The sequence below is a fragment of the Periplaneta americana genome, chromosome 15 (genome assembly GCF_040183065.1).
Source record: "Periplaneta americana isolate PAMFEO1 chromosome 15, P.americana_PAMFEO1_priV1, whole genome shotgun sequence".
In the NCBI taxonomy this organism is placed as follows: domain Eukaryota; kingdom Metazoa; phylum Arthropoda; class Insecta; order Blattodea; family Blattidae; genus Periplaneta; species Periplaneta americana.
The window spans coordinates 48,085,510-48,102,500 of NC_091131.1; the positions used below are offsets into that span (position 1 = coordinate 48,085,510).

At 33.8% G+C, this 16,991-nt stretch overlaps 1 protein-coding gene across 5 annotated transcripts in view; it reads left to right on the forward strand.

Annotated features, from left to right (window-relative positions):
• The first annotated feature begins 3,922 nt into the window (after positions 1–3,922).
• Positions 3,923–16,991, forward strand: part of LOC138714857 (carboxypeptidase D) — a 250,889-nt gene continuing 237,820 nt past the window's right edge. For 3 of the 5 annotated variants that reach the window (XM_069847068.1, XM_069847070.1, XM_069847072.1), the window contains exon 1: positions 3,924–4,123. In XM_069847068.1, coding sequence (XP_069703169.1) covers positions 4,119–4,123 — 5 coding nt within the window. In that variant the 5' untranslated portion in view covers positions 3,924–4,118. Of the gene's footprint in view, positions 4,124–16,991 lie in introns of all 5 variants that reach the window. The other 2 variants (XM_069847066.1, XM_069847071.1) reach the window with 1 other exon arrangement.

Here is a 16,991-nt window from a genome sequence, read left to right on the forward strand (position 1 = left end):
CTTTGGCAGGATATGATCCTCAGTTTAAACGAGAGGAAACTGAAGAAGAAAAGCTTTATCTGCACATCAAGGCCCTCGCTATTTATATGCATTAAGTAATTCTTATCAGAGTGCAGGAAACAATAACTGGATTTCATTCTTTTTGATAAAGTGCCAGGATGTGGATGGAAGGCTAATCCTGTTATTGCAGTACAGGCTCAAGGAGATGGGGAACACTGACGCTAATTGGTTTTTACTATGGAGGATCCCCGGGTGGCGGCAAAACCCGGGGAAATCTGTCGCTAAAATAAATAGCCACCTTCTCGCGAGGGAACGTAATGGCGGTGTCGAGGCTAGTGCAAATATTTGCGGATTCATCTCCCGGCAACGACATTTATGAAAAACCAAGGACTTCTTATGCTCCCCTGATATGTCTTTGACAAAAAAAAAAATAAATAAATAAATATTTTCAAGAGATCATCTTGTCTACTATTTTCTAAATAAATACTATTCAAATAGTAAACGATTTACATAGTCAATCGCTCTCCCAGTAAGAAATACTTCACTAATATAATACTGTTTTATCGTTCCATAATTTCAGGTTCGATCCCTGATGTTGACTAAAATAATACATCATAATACAATAATGGGTGTACTATAAGCAGTAACATGAGCTGCTGCCAGAAAGCCAAAAGGAGGATAGCAATGCCCAAGGAAGCTTTTAATAGAGAAAGAAACTTCTTCTACGGACCTCTGGAAAAATAACTAAAGAAGAGACTAGTGAAGTGCTTTGTATAAAGTGTGGCATTTTATGAGGCAGAAACATGGGCATTACGACGAAGAAAAGAAGCGAACAGAAGTATTTGAAATGTGGATATGGAGAAGAATGGAACGTGTGAAGTGGACAGATAGAATAAGAAATGAAGTTGTGTTGGAAAGAGTGGGTGAAGAAAGAATGATGCTGAAACTGATCAGAAAGAGGAAAAGAATTTGGTTGGGTCACTGGCTGGGAAGAAACTGCTCACTGAAGGATGCAATGGAAAGAATGGTGAACGGGAGAAGAGTTCGGGGCAGAAGAATATATCAGATGATAGACGACATTAAGAGATTTGGATCATATGAGGAGACAAAGAGGAAGGCAGAAAATAGGAAAGATGGGAGAAAGCTGAGTTTGCAGTGAAATATCTGCCCTCGGGCAGAACACTAAAGGAGAAGGGACGTAGCAGTGTAGGAAAATAAAAACAAACAAATACAAACTGATGTACATGTGAATAAAAAGAAGATAGAAAGATAGAATAAATAAATCAATCTATGAATAAATGAACGAATAATTAAAGTAATTGATGAACTAGCGAACTTACTCGTGTTAATTATGGAAGTCTGTGCGGCTTACAGCTGTTTCGGTGCTTTATCACACCATCCTCAGAGCCTACTAGATATCGGCGTCATCTCGAACTTCTCTGCCTGTTGTGTGGGTGCGTTTGATTGTTGAAAAGTGTTGAAAAGTGGAGTCAAATAGTGTGTGTGTACTGAAATTGATCTGTGTGTTGAGAATTTGATCGGGGTGTGTTTTAGTGTGTTTGTATATTTCGTATTGTTCTAGTATGTTGAGTTTTTGGTTCTTGGGTTGTATGTGTAGGATTTCCAAGTCTGCATTTATATTATTGTATGTATGGTTAGCATTGGTTATGTGATCGGCGTATGTAGATGTATTGTGTCCTCTAGTTATTGCTTTAATGTGTTCTTTGTAGCGTGTTTGGAATGATCTGCCTGTGATGAAGCACTGAAACAGCTGTAAGCCGCACAGACTTACATAATTAACACGAGTAAGTCCGCTAGTTAATCAATTACTTATATTCAAGTGTTAAAAGTAGTGTACGCAATTTTCAAAATGGATTATCAAGAATAATTAAATGAAAGAATAAATAAATGAATGAATAAATAAATAAATAAGTGAATAAACGAGTAAGTGAATGAATGAATGAATGAATGAATGAATAAGTAAACGGATAAATAAATAAATAAATAAATAAAGGAATCAATAAACGAATGAGTAAATAAACTAATGCATAAATAATGAATGAATAAATATTTAAGTCTATACTAATAATAAATCTGTAGCCAAAATTTTTCTAGTAATTTTCGATTTTCCAAAAATAATTGGTGTTAACATGTATAATTAACCATCCTGAAACCGAAAATCGCTTTTTTGAAATTTTTGTTTGTATGTCTGTCTGTCTGTCTGTCTGTCTGGATGTTTGTTATCATTTCACGCGATAATGGCTGAACCGATTTGTATGAAAATTGGAATATAAATTAAGTTCGTTGTAACTTAGATTTTAGCTATATGGCATTCAAAATACTTTATTTAAAAGGGGGGTTATAAGGGGGCCTGAATTAAATAAATCGAAATATCTCGCTTATTATTGATTTTCATGAAAAATGTTACATAACAAACGTTTCTTTAAAAATAATTTCCGATAAGTTTTATTCTATACAAAATTTTGATAGGACTGTATTTAATGAGATAAATGAGTTTTAAAATTACAATAACAACGCCATCTAAGGCGCTGTACTGAAATAAAAAAAAATGACTTCGTCTATAAGGGGCCTTGGACAACAACAATCTAAAGCTATTAAACATAGCCTAAGAGAATGTTTCTGTGTTTGTATGAAGTAATATCGGAAGCTAATTAATTGTTTAATTATTATTTCACCATTGGAAAGTGTAGTTTCTCTAGATGGACATAATTCTACAATGTTATTACAGTAACTTCTGAAACATATAGCAAGTAATATAAAGTATACACATTAAAACTAAATGGTATGTCAATCTTCATTAAACTATGGTTGCATGTAATAACAATTAAGAAACATGTTAAAGGAATTGTCATTGCACCAAATGATTGCTCTCTGGACCAAAATGGTCGCATTTTAATTATCTGGATGCAATTTAAATTAAGTAACATATTAAACGATTTATCCTTCTATCAAACACGAATGTTCCCCGGATCAAACGTCCTATTTTAATTATGTCACTACTTTATATTTATTTCTAACGGGTGCAGCGGAGCGCACGGGTACGGCTAGTAAATAAATAAATATGGAAAATGGATGTTCAACGTTTAAGTACAAAGATAAGTAGACCTACCTGTATCTAACCTCTTTTTATATGGCATCTAACATTGAGATCGGAACTACATCTTCATATTATGTTCCATTTCTAGGCGCTGCTTTTGTATTCATTAGACACAGCGAGCTTTAAAAACAAAGAAAACATCCTTAAATGACAGACAGTCGCAACCTCCAGAGTGGATCCTTAATATTATCGAAGGTGAATTAAAAGAAGATAGAAAGCTCTAATAAATAAATCAATCGATGAATAAATGAATGAATAATTAAATGAAATACTAAATAAATAAATAAATAAATAAATAAATAAATAAATAAGTGAATAAACGAATAAGTGAATGAATGAATGAATAAATAAATAAGTAAACGGATAAATAAATAAATAAATGAATAAATAAATAAATAAATAAAGGAATGAATAAACGAATGAGTAAATAAATGAATGGATAAATAATGAATGAATAAATATTTAAATGAATAAAGAAAGAAAGAAATAAATATGGAAAATGGATGTTCAACGTTGTTAAGTCCAAAGATCAAGTACCTGTATCTAACCTCTTTTTATATGGCATCTAACATTGAGACCGGAACTACTACGGTACTTTATATTATGTTCCATTTCTAGGCGCTGCTTTTGTATTCATTAGACACAGCGAGCTTTAAAAACAAAGAAAATATCCTTAAATGACAGATAGTCGCAGCCTCCAGAGTGGATCCTTAATATTATCGAAGGTTGGTGCTCGGCGACTGGCCGGCGCATGCGCGGGGGAAGGAACAGCTGGCGATGCAGTCGGATCTGCAGGCTAGTGTCTGCTAAATCCTCGACAGAGAGGCATGGCCCTTGCATGGCTACACCTTCATACATAGTTAAGAGACTGCCCGGACCGAGGGACTGCTGAATCTGTTATAAAGGGTTGCAATTACGTTATTACGCCAGATAGAGGGGGAGGGCGGGGTGAAGGCGCCGGCCACAACAAATGCTGCCCTGAGCTCTTCGCTACACAAACATGAGGTAAGGCCCTTCACACTTGTATGTGTCGCATGCTATCAATTATATCTCTGGCGCTTATGTACCACAGATTCGTATCACTTGATCTATAAAATTCACAACATAAATGACGCTTTACAGTGTCTTAATTAATTACTGACAATTAACACACGCTAATTTATTGCCGCCTAATGAATTAATATGTCAATATCAATAATAATTTGAGTGTGGCACTATCCTATGTAGATATAGTATTATGACTGTCCTTAATAACAATTTATTTCGTTAAATTAACTTAACAAAAACGCATTCACGTTAATGTACACCGGAACCGTTGTCTCCACTATTACTTTTTTTTTTACTGTTTACTGTTTACAATGTTTCCATGTATGATTTGATAATCCTCTTCTGTCCCGAAATTCTTTTCCCGTTAAGCATTATTTTCGAATACATCCTTCAGTAGGCACTCGTAAAGATTAATTTTTGGTCCTACAGAATATATCTGTTATGGTAACAATTAATATTAGAGGAGAAAAATTCGCTCCTGCGCCGAGATCGAACCCGGGTTCTTGATTCTACGTACCAAGTGCTCTAACCACTGAGCTACGCCGAAGTTTAATCCACAGCATCGGATCGAATCCCTCTCCTGTAGTGTTTTTCCCTTTGTGGCCTGACTTCAAGTTCGACATGTATGTTGACATATTAATGAATTAATATTTACATAATTGTAATAACACATCATTTAGATCAGTTGTCGTTCTGTTATAATACCATAGCATACATTTGTTTACGAAAAACATAAATATAAGTACAACATTAAAATATATTACATCTATGATGACGAATTTGAGTGGAACATAAAATAAATTAAATTTCTCTACGATTCATTACATAAGTACTCGATATAGAAATTTTGTATCGTTCTCTCTGAAATATTCACTGCATAAGCAAGTCTTAAGACTCTTTACGTCGTATCTCTAATGTCTTCTATGTTTCATCTCGCGTGTATGTCAATTAAAATGTTTCCGATAATATGCGAAAAATTCGTGTCACTTACCCTTTAAACAAGCACGGAAAGAGAAGTGTTCAACATAATTATCAAATTAAAATATTGGAATAATTATTAATTAATGATAAAAAACAATTTAGTGCCTCAGGAAATTATTCGTGCTATATTTTAAGTTATTCTAATTACAAATCATTTAGGCGTGTTTTCTTGGTATTTTCTTACCCGTTCATCGATTGAATTACAAATAAATTTAAAACCACTTCGGTGCTTAAGAAAGATTACACATATCACATGAAATATTTTCAATGAAACACAGCAAATGGGATTTATGATTATACAATATATGAGCCGTTCAGAGCAGAAGTGGTGTAAGTCAAAATTGGGTAATGAGGTTTAAAGTAAAAATTCTGTAAAATACAGCGCAAAGTAGCAATTAATATGTCCTTCTTGCTATCCACTGACTACTAATAGTTTAAATAAATTGAATATTAATTGTTACTTTGCGCTGTATTTTACAGAATGTTTACTTTAACCCTCATTGCCCATTTTTGACTTACACCACTTCTGCTCTCAACGGCTCATATGTATATATACAAGGCGAACTGTAAGTAATGACATTAATTCAGGTAGATGATTCCTTCAGTAAAGGGCAACAAAAAAGTGAAATAAAATCTTACTATATTTTGAATAGTTTTCCAGAAAAGATGTGCATTTTAAAATACCTTAATTACGAGATCGTGCAACGCTGTGTAATCAGCAGGGAGTGCACATAAGGCTGTTTTGCTCTGAACAACTTCTTCAGCTGCCTTGTTATGAACAGAGAAGTTGAAGGTCATTAACACGTACATGTTTTTAAACTCGTAAGAAAAAATACAGATGATATTCCGTTTAATTTCTGTGTTTAATCTATGTTAGGGAGCGGAGAATGAACACGTTGAATAAAGATTTGTAAAATTGAAAATAAACCCTATATCTGTCACCTAGTTTTAATTAAATGTTCAGAAAACGCAGACAATAAGATACGCTTATTTCAAAATAAACTGAAAAGATTAAGACATATTTCTACTCTCTCATTTCAATTGAATATTGTAGAGAACGTAAAGAATAATAATGCTTATGCCACATTATAAAAACAAATTTTAGAACATTTAAATCTCTAAAGAAAAAATAAAAATACTATATGCTTACTTTACGTTAAACGAACTAAATTTAAAATATTATTTTTTAACTCTTTGATTTAATTTTAATTAAATATTCGGTGAACACAGACAACAAGAAAAGCTTGGACTTGTGAATAAATTAAAAAAACATTACTCTATGCAATGTTAGATTATTTATAAGAGGTGTAATTTGTATTTCTTTCATTTCTGGCCATGAATTACGATTTTACAGCGTTTCGAAGACTCGTTTTACCTTAATTTCAGGTGAATAAAAATGGAAATGGTGAGAAAAGTACCTGTTCGTTGGATTCAGCCATTTTAAATACCTCTGGCAAATTTAGGCAGTACATCTCATTCGATATGTGTCAAAGGAAGAATAATTATTTGTATACATCTGAAGTCGTGTTAGTGTAAGATGTTACTAGTCAGCGATGTATACAATGGAGGAGGAAAGGAACTTGCCACCCTATGCCATTATCTCCTGGCTTAGTTGAATCATGTGTAATCCTTTATTTGTATCACTTATGAGGTTTAGAACCGTCTTCGGATTGTTGCCTAAAGAACAATAACAACTCAAGGAAAAGCGTACACTTCACGCTTTAATTTTTGTTCCTCTTAAGTAGACAGTAGTATCAACCTTAGAAACGTTGTGGAACCATATTCATCAATAACAATAGAAATTACACCTCTTTCGAAAAAAACGTCATTACGCGTCTTTATTCTATAGATACTGAATAATATAAAATAAACAATAACTTCTTTTCAGTATAGCATGGAATGAAAATTGATAAAACCATACAATCTTTATTCACGAATGTGGAAAATTTGATGTAAGTAACATACTCCAACAATATTGCATGGAAAATTATTCAAGCGTATTTTACGAATAATTTGATATTAACTGCAAAAAACTCAACGATGTTTTCTTTCGATCTTAATGGTATTTATTGAGATTTTTATTTTGTTAAACTGTACATTTTAATGCTAATCCTTTTAAAATATATAAAAGAGTAAGGAGGAAATATTTAAAAGAGATGGCACATAAAGGTATTTAAAAATTCTTAATCATCGGACCCTTTGAAGTAAAAACGTCTGCCTGCTTAATGCATTCCGCAATTATCGATTCACAACTAGCCAATTTGTAACAGGAAGTGACTGTCACGCGGTAATAACATCTCTTTCGTTTCCATTATTACATTTTGTAAACTATTTTGAAGCATTACGTTAGCCTATTGGATTAAAATTGCAAATCGGGCTCGTTAAAATGTGTAATTATGCGTTTTATGACTATATTGTAGACCGCAACTGATAATCAAGCCTAGAAGGACAATATGCACTGCTAAAAATGTTTTGTTTTCCGTATAGAAACGTGGCGCGTGGTAATAATATCGCAATGTCTCAGGATTTGAAAACAAATGCCACACGTTGCTATATAGACACATTTTTATGTTATTTTCGGTTAAAAATTCAAACTTCTATTTATGCCATTTATCGTACAATAATTAATTTTATCCTGGTTGAGGTTTTCAGAGGTTTTTCTCAACCGTAAGGCAAATGCCAGGAAATTCGGACCACACCATCTCTGAATATCACCGGCCTCATTCATCACCGAAATCATATTCACAACAAATCAGTAATACATATACAGTCGCCATCTAGTTCACAACAATAGAACCAGTCTCAACAATAGAACACAGGCCTTCGGATTTCAACTAAAGATTAACTCGCGATATGACCAAAGATGTTAAAGCGAGTATAAATAACAGCGAGGAAAAAAATAATTTAAATGCGTATTCTTTATTTAATTTGCAAGTAATATTTTTAAAAACTTATATTTAGAGATGACTCGTTTTTTGTTTTAAAATACGACATTTTGGACATTCCAGTTCCAACGTATTCGTAACTAGTAACTAAATACTATTACTTTTACAATATAATTGCTATCAATTCTCTCTGAGCACTGCTTTAATTAATTCTCTTTTTACGTTCCAATGATTTAGTGATGTCTCTCAATTACATTCAACTCCTCAGTTCACTGATTAACTTTGTAACTTTTTGACTGTGTTAACATGAGGAATTTACCTAGCTGACTAGTTTCCAAGTGATATTCTTCATTGTCCAAAGCCTAGTGAAGGTCCCGCGCTATCTTCTGGTTTCCTTTTGTGGTGGGGTGTGTTCATGATTGTGCCGAAAAGGATGTGTGTTTTGAAATTCAGTTGAGTGTTCAAGATGTGCTGTGGGTGTGTTTTTGTATGTTCGTAAATTTCATATTGTTCTAGAATGTCAAGTTTCTGTTTTTTTTTGGCCGGATGTGTAGTATTTTCATGTCAGTGTCTATGTTGCTGTAGTTGTGATTGGAGTCGTGATGTGTTTCGAGTAGGTTGAATTATTGTGTAGTTTGGCTGTGATATGTTTCTTGTAACGTATTTAAAATGATCTTCCAGTCTGTCCGATGTAGAAATCGTTGGAACTATTGCATGATAGTTTGTAAACTCCTGTTAAGTTGTATTTATTTGTGTGTCTTATCTGTGTGTTAAGATGTTTTTGTAGTGCGTTTTGTGTTCTATATGTAGAATATCGCTTCGAAACTAGTCATCCAGATAAATTCTCCATATTAACAGAGTAAAGAAGTTAAAAAGTTAATCAGTGATTATATAAGTGTTAAAAGTGTATATAGAACAATGAAGAAATCCTCAGTTCACTTTATATTACCCTTCATTTCATAAACAATCTAAGTTTCACGACTGTAATAATGTCCATAATTATGTAGTTTGTATTAACAAAACAATATTTTAGTAAATTAAATTCTACAGTAATTGTAATCTTAAATTTAATATTAATTGTAATCATAATTTTAATTATTATGTTCATAATACTGTAGTTATAATATCTTGGTAGAAGTGAAGGTCTCATGGCCTTATTTTTAGCAGATTAAATAAATAAATATGTAATAATACTATAATAACATTAAATAATGCAACTTCTTTCTCACCACTTCTCGCCCAGGTGTTTTTTGACGTAAAACAGTGTCATTCGAGAGGAAGTGTAAGACACGAAAATGTGCAAGATTCAGCGATGCGCCGTCACTCAGTAACGGATACATTCCACATGTAACGGACCTCAAAGAAAACTACGTATCTGCTAAACTGTTGACTAACTCGCATGAATTTTTTAAACGGTAAGGAAAAAATAATACTTATGGAAAATGATGATAAAATAAAACTTATGGAAAATGATGATAAAATAAAGTTTTTCAAAATTGTACTCTTTAGGCCTATATGTAAACTTTTATAACAAGTAAACACTTACTGTTCTTGTAATATTACAACGTGCAAAGAAAAAAATGCATGTTGAACCGCGTTTAAACGCGTGGCATTAAATATTAGACATAGAACTAGACATGAAGTGACAAAATGCATAATAAGACATAGATTGTAAGTTGGGTAAACAGTTTGGCAATTACAGGCGTATAATCTATAATAATAATAAATCTGTAGCCAAAATTTTTCTGGTAATTTTCGATTTTCCAAAAATAATTGGTGTTAACATGTATAATTAACCATCCTGAAACCGAAAATCGCTTTTTTGAAATTTTTGTCTGTCTGTCTGGATGTTTGTTACCATTTCACGCGATAATGGCTGAACGGATTTCGATGAAAATTGGAATATAAATTAAGTTCGTTGTAACTTGGATTTTAGGCTATATGGCATTCAAAATACTTTATTTAAAAGGGGGGTTATAAGGGGGGGGTTATAAGGGGGGCTGAATTAAATAAATCGAAATATCTCGCTTATTATTGATTTTCATGAAAAATGTAACATAACAAACGTTTCTTTAAAAATGATTTCTGATAAGTTTTATTCTTTGAAAAATTTTGATAGGACTGATATTTAATAAGATAAATGAGTTTCAAAATTAAAATAACTGCCATCTAAGGCGGTGTATTGAATTAAAAAACAAATGACTTCGTCTACAAAGGGCCTTGGCCACAACAATCGAAAGCTATGAAACATAGCCTACAGACAATGTTTCTGTGTTTGTATGAAGTAATATCGGAAGCTAAATTAACCGATTTGTATAATTAATTATTATTTCATCATTGGAAAGTTAGTTTCTCTGGATGGACATAATGCTATAATGTTATTAACAGTAACGTCTGAGTAAATCGAGGACAGGTAAGATTAAAATAGGTTCTTATGCATAGAAAATTTGATAGGCTATTTTGTACATTCGTTTTCTGTATTTATTAAAATAATATTTATGTACACTCATTTTAATCACAGAGAATTAACGAACAACGAGAGTGCATTGATTTAGTATGCAGTAATAGTACGTTAGCTTAGCAATCCATTATTTTATAATTCAAATTTTAACTATGCTCATTTGAATCGTGTTAAAATACATAAAATATATATATGCAATAAATGCAATGCAAAAAAATTGGGTAATGAGCTAAGCAGATTATGTTGCGCTGTTGTAAAAGCTGTTCCTCCTGAGATTCAAGAGCTCCCACAACAAATTAAAAACTTTCTAATTCGAGTACATCCGTTATCAACACACTTTTTACATAATATAATATAATATAATATACAATATAATATAATACAATATAATATAATATAATATAATATAATATAATATAAACATCATAATAAATCTGTAGCCAAAATTTTTCTGTTAATTTTCGCTTTTTCAAAAATAATTGGTAATAACAATTAAGAAACATGTTAAAGGAATTGTCATTGCACAAAATGAGTGGTCTCTGGATCAAAATGACCGCATTTTAATTATTTAAATACAATTTAAATTAAGTAACATATTAAACGATTTATCCTTCTATCAAACACGAATGTTCCCTGGATCAAATGTCCTATTTTAATTATGTAATTACTTTATATTTATTTCTAACGGGTGCAGCGGAGCGCACGGGTACGGCTAGTTGTACAGATAAAAGCACTTGCACCTTGTTATCAATAATAGTTGGAGTATGGCATCATCCTATGTAGTTATAGTATTATGAATGTCCTTAATAACAATTTATTCCGTTAAATTAACTTAACAAAAACGTATTCACGTTAATGTACACCGGGACCGTTGTCTCCACTACTAATTTTTACTGTAGGTAGGTAATACAATGTGTCCATATCAAATTTGATAATCTTCTTCTGTCCCGAAATTTTCCCCCTTAAGCATTATTTTTGAATACAATCTTCAGTAGGCACTAGGTAAAGATTAATTTTTGGTCCTACAGAATATATCTGTTTGGTAACACATGATATATTAGAGGAGAAAAATTCGCTCTGGCGCCGGGATCGAACTCGGGTCCTCGGTTCTACTTACCAAGTGCTCTAACCACTGAGCTACACCGAAGTTAATCCACAGCACCGGATCGAATCCCTCTCCTCTAGTGTTTTTCCCTTTGTGGCCTGACTCCAAGTTCGACATGTATGTTGACATATTAAAAGCCAACTGCCATTATAAAGGAAAAAAACAATATAGGAGAGGGATTCGATCCGGTGCTGTTGATTGAACTTCGGCGTAGCTCAGTGGTTAGAATACTTGGTACGTAAAACCCGGTGCCGGAACGAATTTTTCTTCTCTAATAGGCTAATCATTGTTACCATAACAGATATATTTTGTAGGACCAAAAATTAATTTTTACGTAGATTCTTCGCCCAACAGTGCATGTTACTGTGGAATCTCGGCCACCAAGTCACTCAGTTGAGTGCGCTTCTTGCATAATGGCAATTGACTTAATATATGCCACAAAGGGAAAAACACTAGAGGAGAGGGATTCGATCTGGTGCTGTGGATTGAACTTCGGCGTAGCTCAGTGGTTAGAGCACTTGGTACGTAGAACCAGGATCCGGATTCGATCCCCGGCGCCGGAGCGAATTTTTCTTCTCTGATAATCATTCTTCAGTAGGCAGTTTCTTCTCAGTCAGTGACTCTGCCAATTTCCTTTCCTCTTCCTGATCAGTTTCAGCATTATTCTTTCTTCACCCACTGTTCCTAGCATAGCTTCTTTTCTTATTTTTTGTCTATTTCACACGCTCCATTCTTCTGTATATCCATCCACATTTTGAATGCTTCAATTTTTAATACACAGGTATAAATCGACACGTATTTTCTATAAAAACCATGTCAAATTAATTCGCTTTATTAAGTATAATGTAGTTTGAAATTCAATCTATGGGTGGACGATCAGGAAATGTGTGATATGTATATGTTTAGACTACATTACTAATTATCTTAAGCTGGCATGGATTTGAGAAGCACAATTCAGCGAAACGTCAGAACGTCTGTTACTATAGCAACAGAAGATGCAGTCCCTTTTAGCACGAAATAACAGAGGAATGGAGAATCCATATCCGAGATTCATAGAAAGAGGTCCAGGGGGATTATCAGATGTAACGAAAGAATAGAGTATCTTATGCGACAATTCTATGAATTTTACAAACAGAAGCTCTGACCGAATACACAATGACAATCCCTGTCCACTGGGAGACGCGTTGGATGCAGAATGTTGTGCCTTCCTTCATATTGATCTGCCGAAAACTTTCTTTCACACGAAAACATGTTTGCTCCTTTGTGCCCCACTACCTGCATCTCCTTCAAGATCAGATCTATGACATCACCGTACCGGTAATTCTATGTTCTCTGCCCCTAAAAACTTAATTGAGGCTTCACACGAAACTCGTTTGTAGAAGAAGTTGCCTGAAATCAAGGCGTTTCTCTGACGAGCACGATTGTGTTATTTCAGGAATATTTTGTTTCTAATCCTGTTCGTCTGTGTGATAAGACTATATATGAAACAACTCTTAAATAAATCTGTGTGCAGTACTTAAGGAAGCACACACACTTACGTAAAAAGAATATGGTGAAAGTTGATACCTAGCCTATTTTATTGTTAAACGTTTCACTGTACAGTACGTAAGCTTTTTTATCTTGCTGAGAATGAACTATTTTCCACAATTTATTTTCTTTAACAATTATTCGAAATGTACATATAAACGAAATAAGCTAATATGCGTCCAAATAAGGACTTTTGTTTTTTGGATTACATACTTACTTACTTACTGGCTTTTAAGGAACCCGAACGTTCATTGCCGCCCTCACATAAGCCCGCCATTGGTCCCTATCCTGAGCAAAATTAATCTATTCTCTATCATCATATCCCACCTCCCTCAAATCCATTTTAATATTATCTCCTCATCTACGTCTTGGCCTCCCTAAAGGTCTTTTTCCCTCCGGCCTCCCAACTAACACTCTATATGCATTTCTGGATTCGCCATACGTGATACATGCCCTGCCCATCTCAAACGTCTGGATTTAATGTTTCTAATTATGTCAGGTGAAGAATATAATGCGTGCAGTTCTATGTTTTGTAACTTTCTCCATTATCCTCTAATTTCATCCCTCTTAGCCCCAAATATTTTCCTAAGAATCTTATTCTCAAACACCCGTAGTCTCTGTTCCTCTCTCAAAGTGAGAGTCCAAGTTTCACAACCATACAGAACAACCGGTAATATAACTGTTTTATAAATTCTGACTTTCAGATTTTTCGACAGCAGACTGGATGATAAAAGTTTCTCAACCGAATAATAACAGGCATTTACCATATTTATTCTGTGTTTAATTTCCTCCCGAGTATCATTTATATTTGTTACTGTTGCTCCCAGATATTTGAACTTCTCCACCTCTTCAAAAGATAAATTTTCAATTTTTATATTTCCATTTCGTACAATATTCTGGTCACGAGACAAAATCATATACTTAGTCTTTTCGGGATTTACTTCCAAACCTATCTCTTTACTTGCTTTCAGTAAAATTCCCGTGTTTTCCCTAATCGTTTGTGGATTTTCTCCTAACATATTCACGTCATCCGCATAGACAAGCAGCTGATGTAACCCGTTCAATTCCAAACCTTCTCTGTTATCCTGGACTTTCCTAATGGCATACTCTAGAGCAAAGTTAAAAAGTAAAGGTGATAGTGCATCTCCTTGCTTTAGCCCACATTGATTACACACAAAATGCACTCTCTAAAATATCGCAATTAAAATATTTGGCTTCGTTTATAAACTGTCCTCTTTAAGTGACAAAATAAATCAGCCTAAAATACATTATTCAAGACAGATCTCCATTGCCTCTACACTATAAGAGACTTATCTATATTTCAATTGTGCGCGCTGTGTGGCAATATGGATGTTCAATTTGGGGATCTGCTTCTGCATCACAAATAAGAATACAGGTCATGCAATATCGCTATTTGAGGCTGATGTCTGGTGCACCTTGGTATATTAGCAACAAGAACCTGCACGATGATCTCTGTATTCCTGAGGTGATGGAGGTCCTAAGACAGAGATACATCAGACTGTATAACTCCTTCCTAAACCACATTAACTCGCTACTTCGAGTAATTGTCACTAATCCACCACAAGATTCAGCACATAGACAACTAAAAAGAAAACGGCATAGTGATGTGATGCTATAGGGTACTTTTGGGATTGCCAATGGGCAATGCCCATAAACAAGTGTCAAGATATTTTATTTATTTATTTATTTGTTTTCCTTTCTCTGTTTCTGTTATTCCCGACTATAATGTATTTATTTATGTACAATAAAGTGTACTATTGCGGTGGCCCCCTCAATTGACGTAGCCATTGTTTTATAGAATTTCATCACAGTCTCTTTCCTTTTTTTATGTTTCAAGGTTCCTCTATTGTGCCACATAGTACCTCGTTAAAACGTTCAATTTTACTCGCATGTTTAATATGTATTTTTCCACAGTAAAAAATCTTGCAGCCAAGAAAAGTTAATGGAATTATTTTTTTATATAATAATAATAATAATAATAATAATAATAATAATAATAATAATAATAAAACTAATAATAATATAGGCAATAATAATAAATTAATTTCTCTTAACTTGGAGAGCATGATGAAAATTGTTCAGATTGTCAATTAATATAGATGAATACAATATAATATTTGTTACTCAGTCAAATGACAAATCAATGTAAAATAATGACTTATATTACATGGTCATTAAGTTTTATACACATAAATTACATATTGCAAACGTTTTCGCCTATTCAGGCATCTTCGGGCACAATTATACAATATCTCAATATCAAACTGTATAGTCATTACATTAGTGGTAGATGAACTGTTTAAAATTAATGATGTACAACATCTCCATAATTAAAAATGTAATATTACAGGTCATAAAATTAAAATAATATTAAAATTAGAAACAACGTAGTGTTATGATTTAAACTTCATAATATTCTGTGAAATTCTTGTTCAGTAGAGTCCAATGATTGATGGGTTATATCTGAAATATATAAATATGAAAGAGAAGTGGCAAATTATCAAATTTAAAAGTACGATTGGAATGGATAATGAAAGTACTCAATTCGTTTGAACGTGGCAACTGTATAGGTCACTATGAAACATCCTATGTTTGAAGTAGTTATCTGTAATGAAATAATGAATCAAAATTTTGAAGTATTTGAAAATAATTAAAAATATTAATTTATAAACGTACTTACGAAGATGTGGGACGACCTGCTGCTATCAGACCTGTAGCTAATATGACGTGGGCGAAGTGAGTATTCGTGTAAACAACTAAAGCGGAAGGATATTGCGTTGTGATGGGGTTAGAGGTTGTATAGGGGATTCCGGATATGAGTCAAATTTTACATTGATTTGTCTTTGACTGAGTAACAAATATTATATTGTATTCATCTATAATTTCTCTTAGCAACACGTTTTTTCCGCTGATACTAAGTCATCCGTTTCACTTGTCAGGTCTTAGTCTTTAAGCATATTCTACGTATATGCTCTGTAAATCATCAATTAATTCAATAAACGTAAAGAAAATCAAACCTTTTTCGCCAGTTTTACTCAGAACCACCCTCGCTGATAAATGTATTTCTACGTCCGCTTACTTCACTAATGAGCCACCGTTCTCTTTGTTGTTTTTTAATATTACAAATTATATATGAAATAAGTGCGAAGAGAGGAGAAAACTGATGGAATGAAAGAGGAAAAATGGCGTGTCTTGAAAAAAAAAACTCTGCAACGTCTTCAATGCCCACTACAAATCCCTTAACGACAATAATGAGGATCGAATCCTGGCCCCCATAATGGAAGATAAGTGTGTTATCGCTGAGTCTTAGATGTAGCTGACTGTAATTTACATCGCCAGCGCAATGACACCTCTAAAGTTGTTTGGAATGATTGGATAGGCGAATAGGAAATGTCATTCTGGTTAGGCCACTATAAATGTCTATAAATAAGAGGAAATAATTTGGTTGGTGTAGTGCAAGAGGCAGCAGGAGCCTCGATCATCGTCTTTCTGTTGGCATGGCGACCGCGCGCGCGGCATGCCTTTGGCAGCGGATGTGGCTGCGGGTGTCACTCGCGGGCAGGAACAGGAAGACTAGCATCCCGCCTCGTGTCACGGGGGAGAGCTGAGAGACCCGCCCCGGGACGCTGCTATCATCTGGCAGAAACCAACCAACTCCTCAGAGTCCCCTACACCCTCTCATTATATGTCTAACTACTGTGATGGTGTAAAAAATTCCGTATTGGAGTTCTGACGAGTTGCAGCTACAGAATGAATACAATATCGCTGTACTGAGTACAGCAACTGCAAGGGATATTGATAATTTTATAAATATGATGGGACAAAATTCGAGAAGGCAAGTAAAAT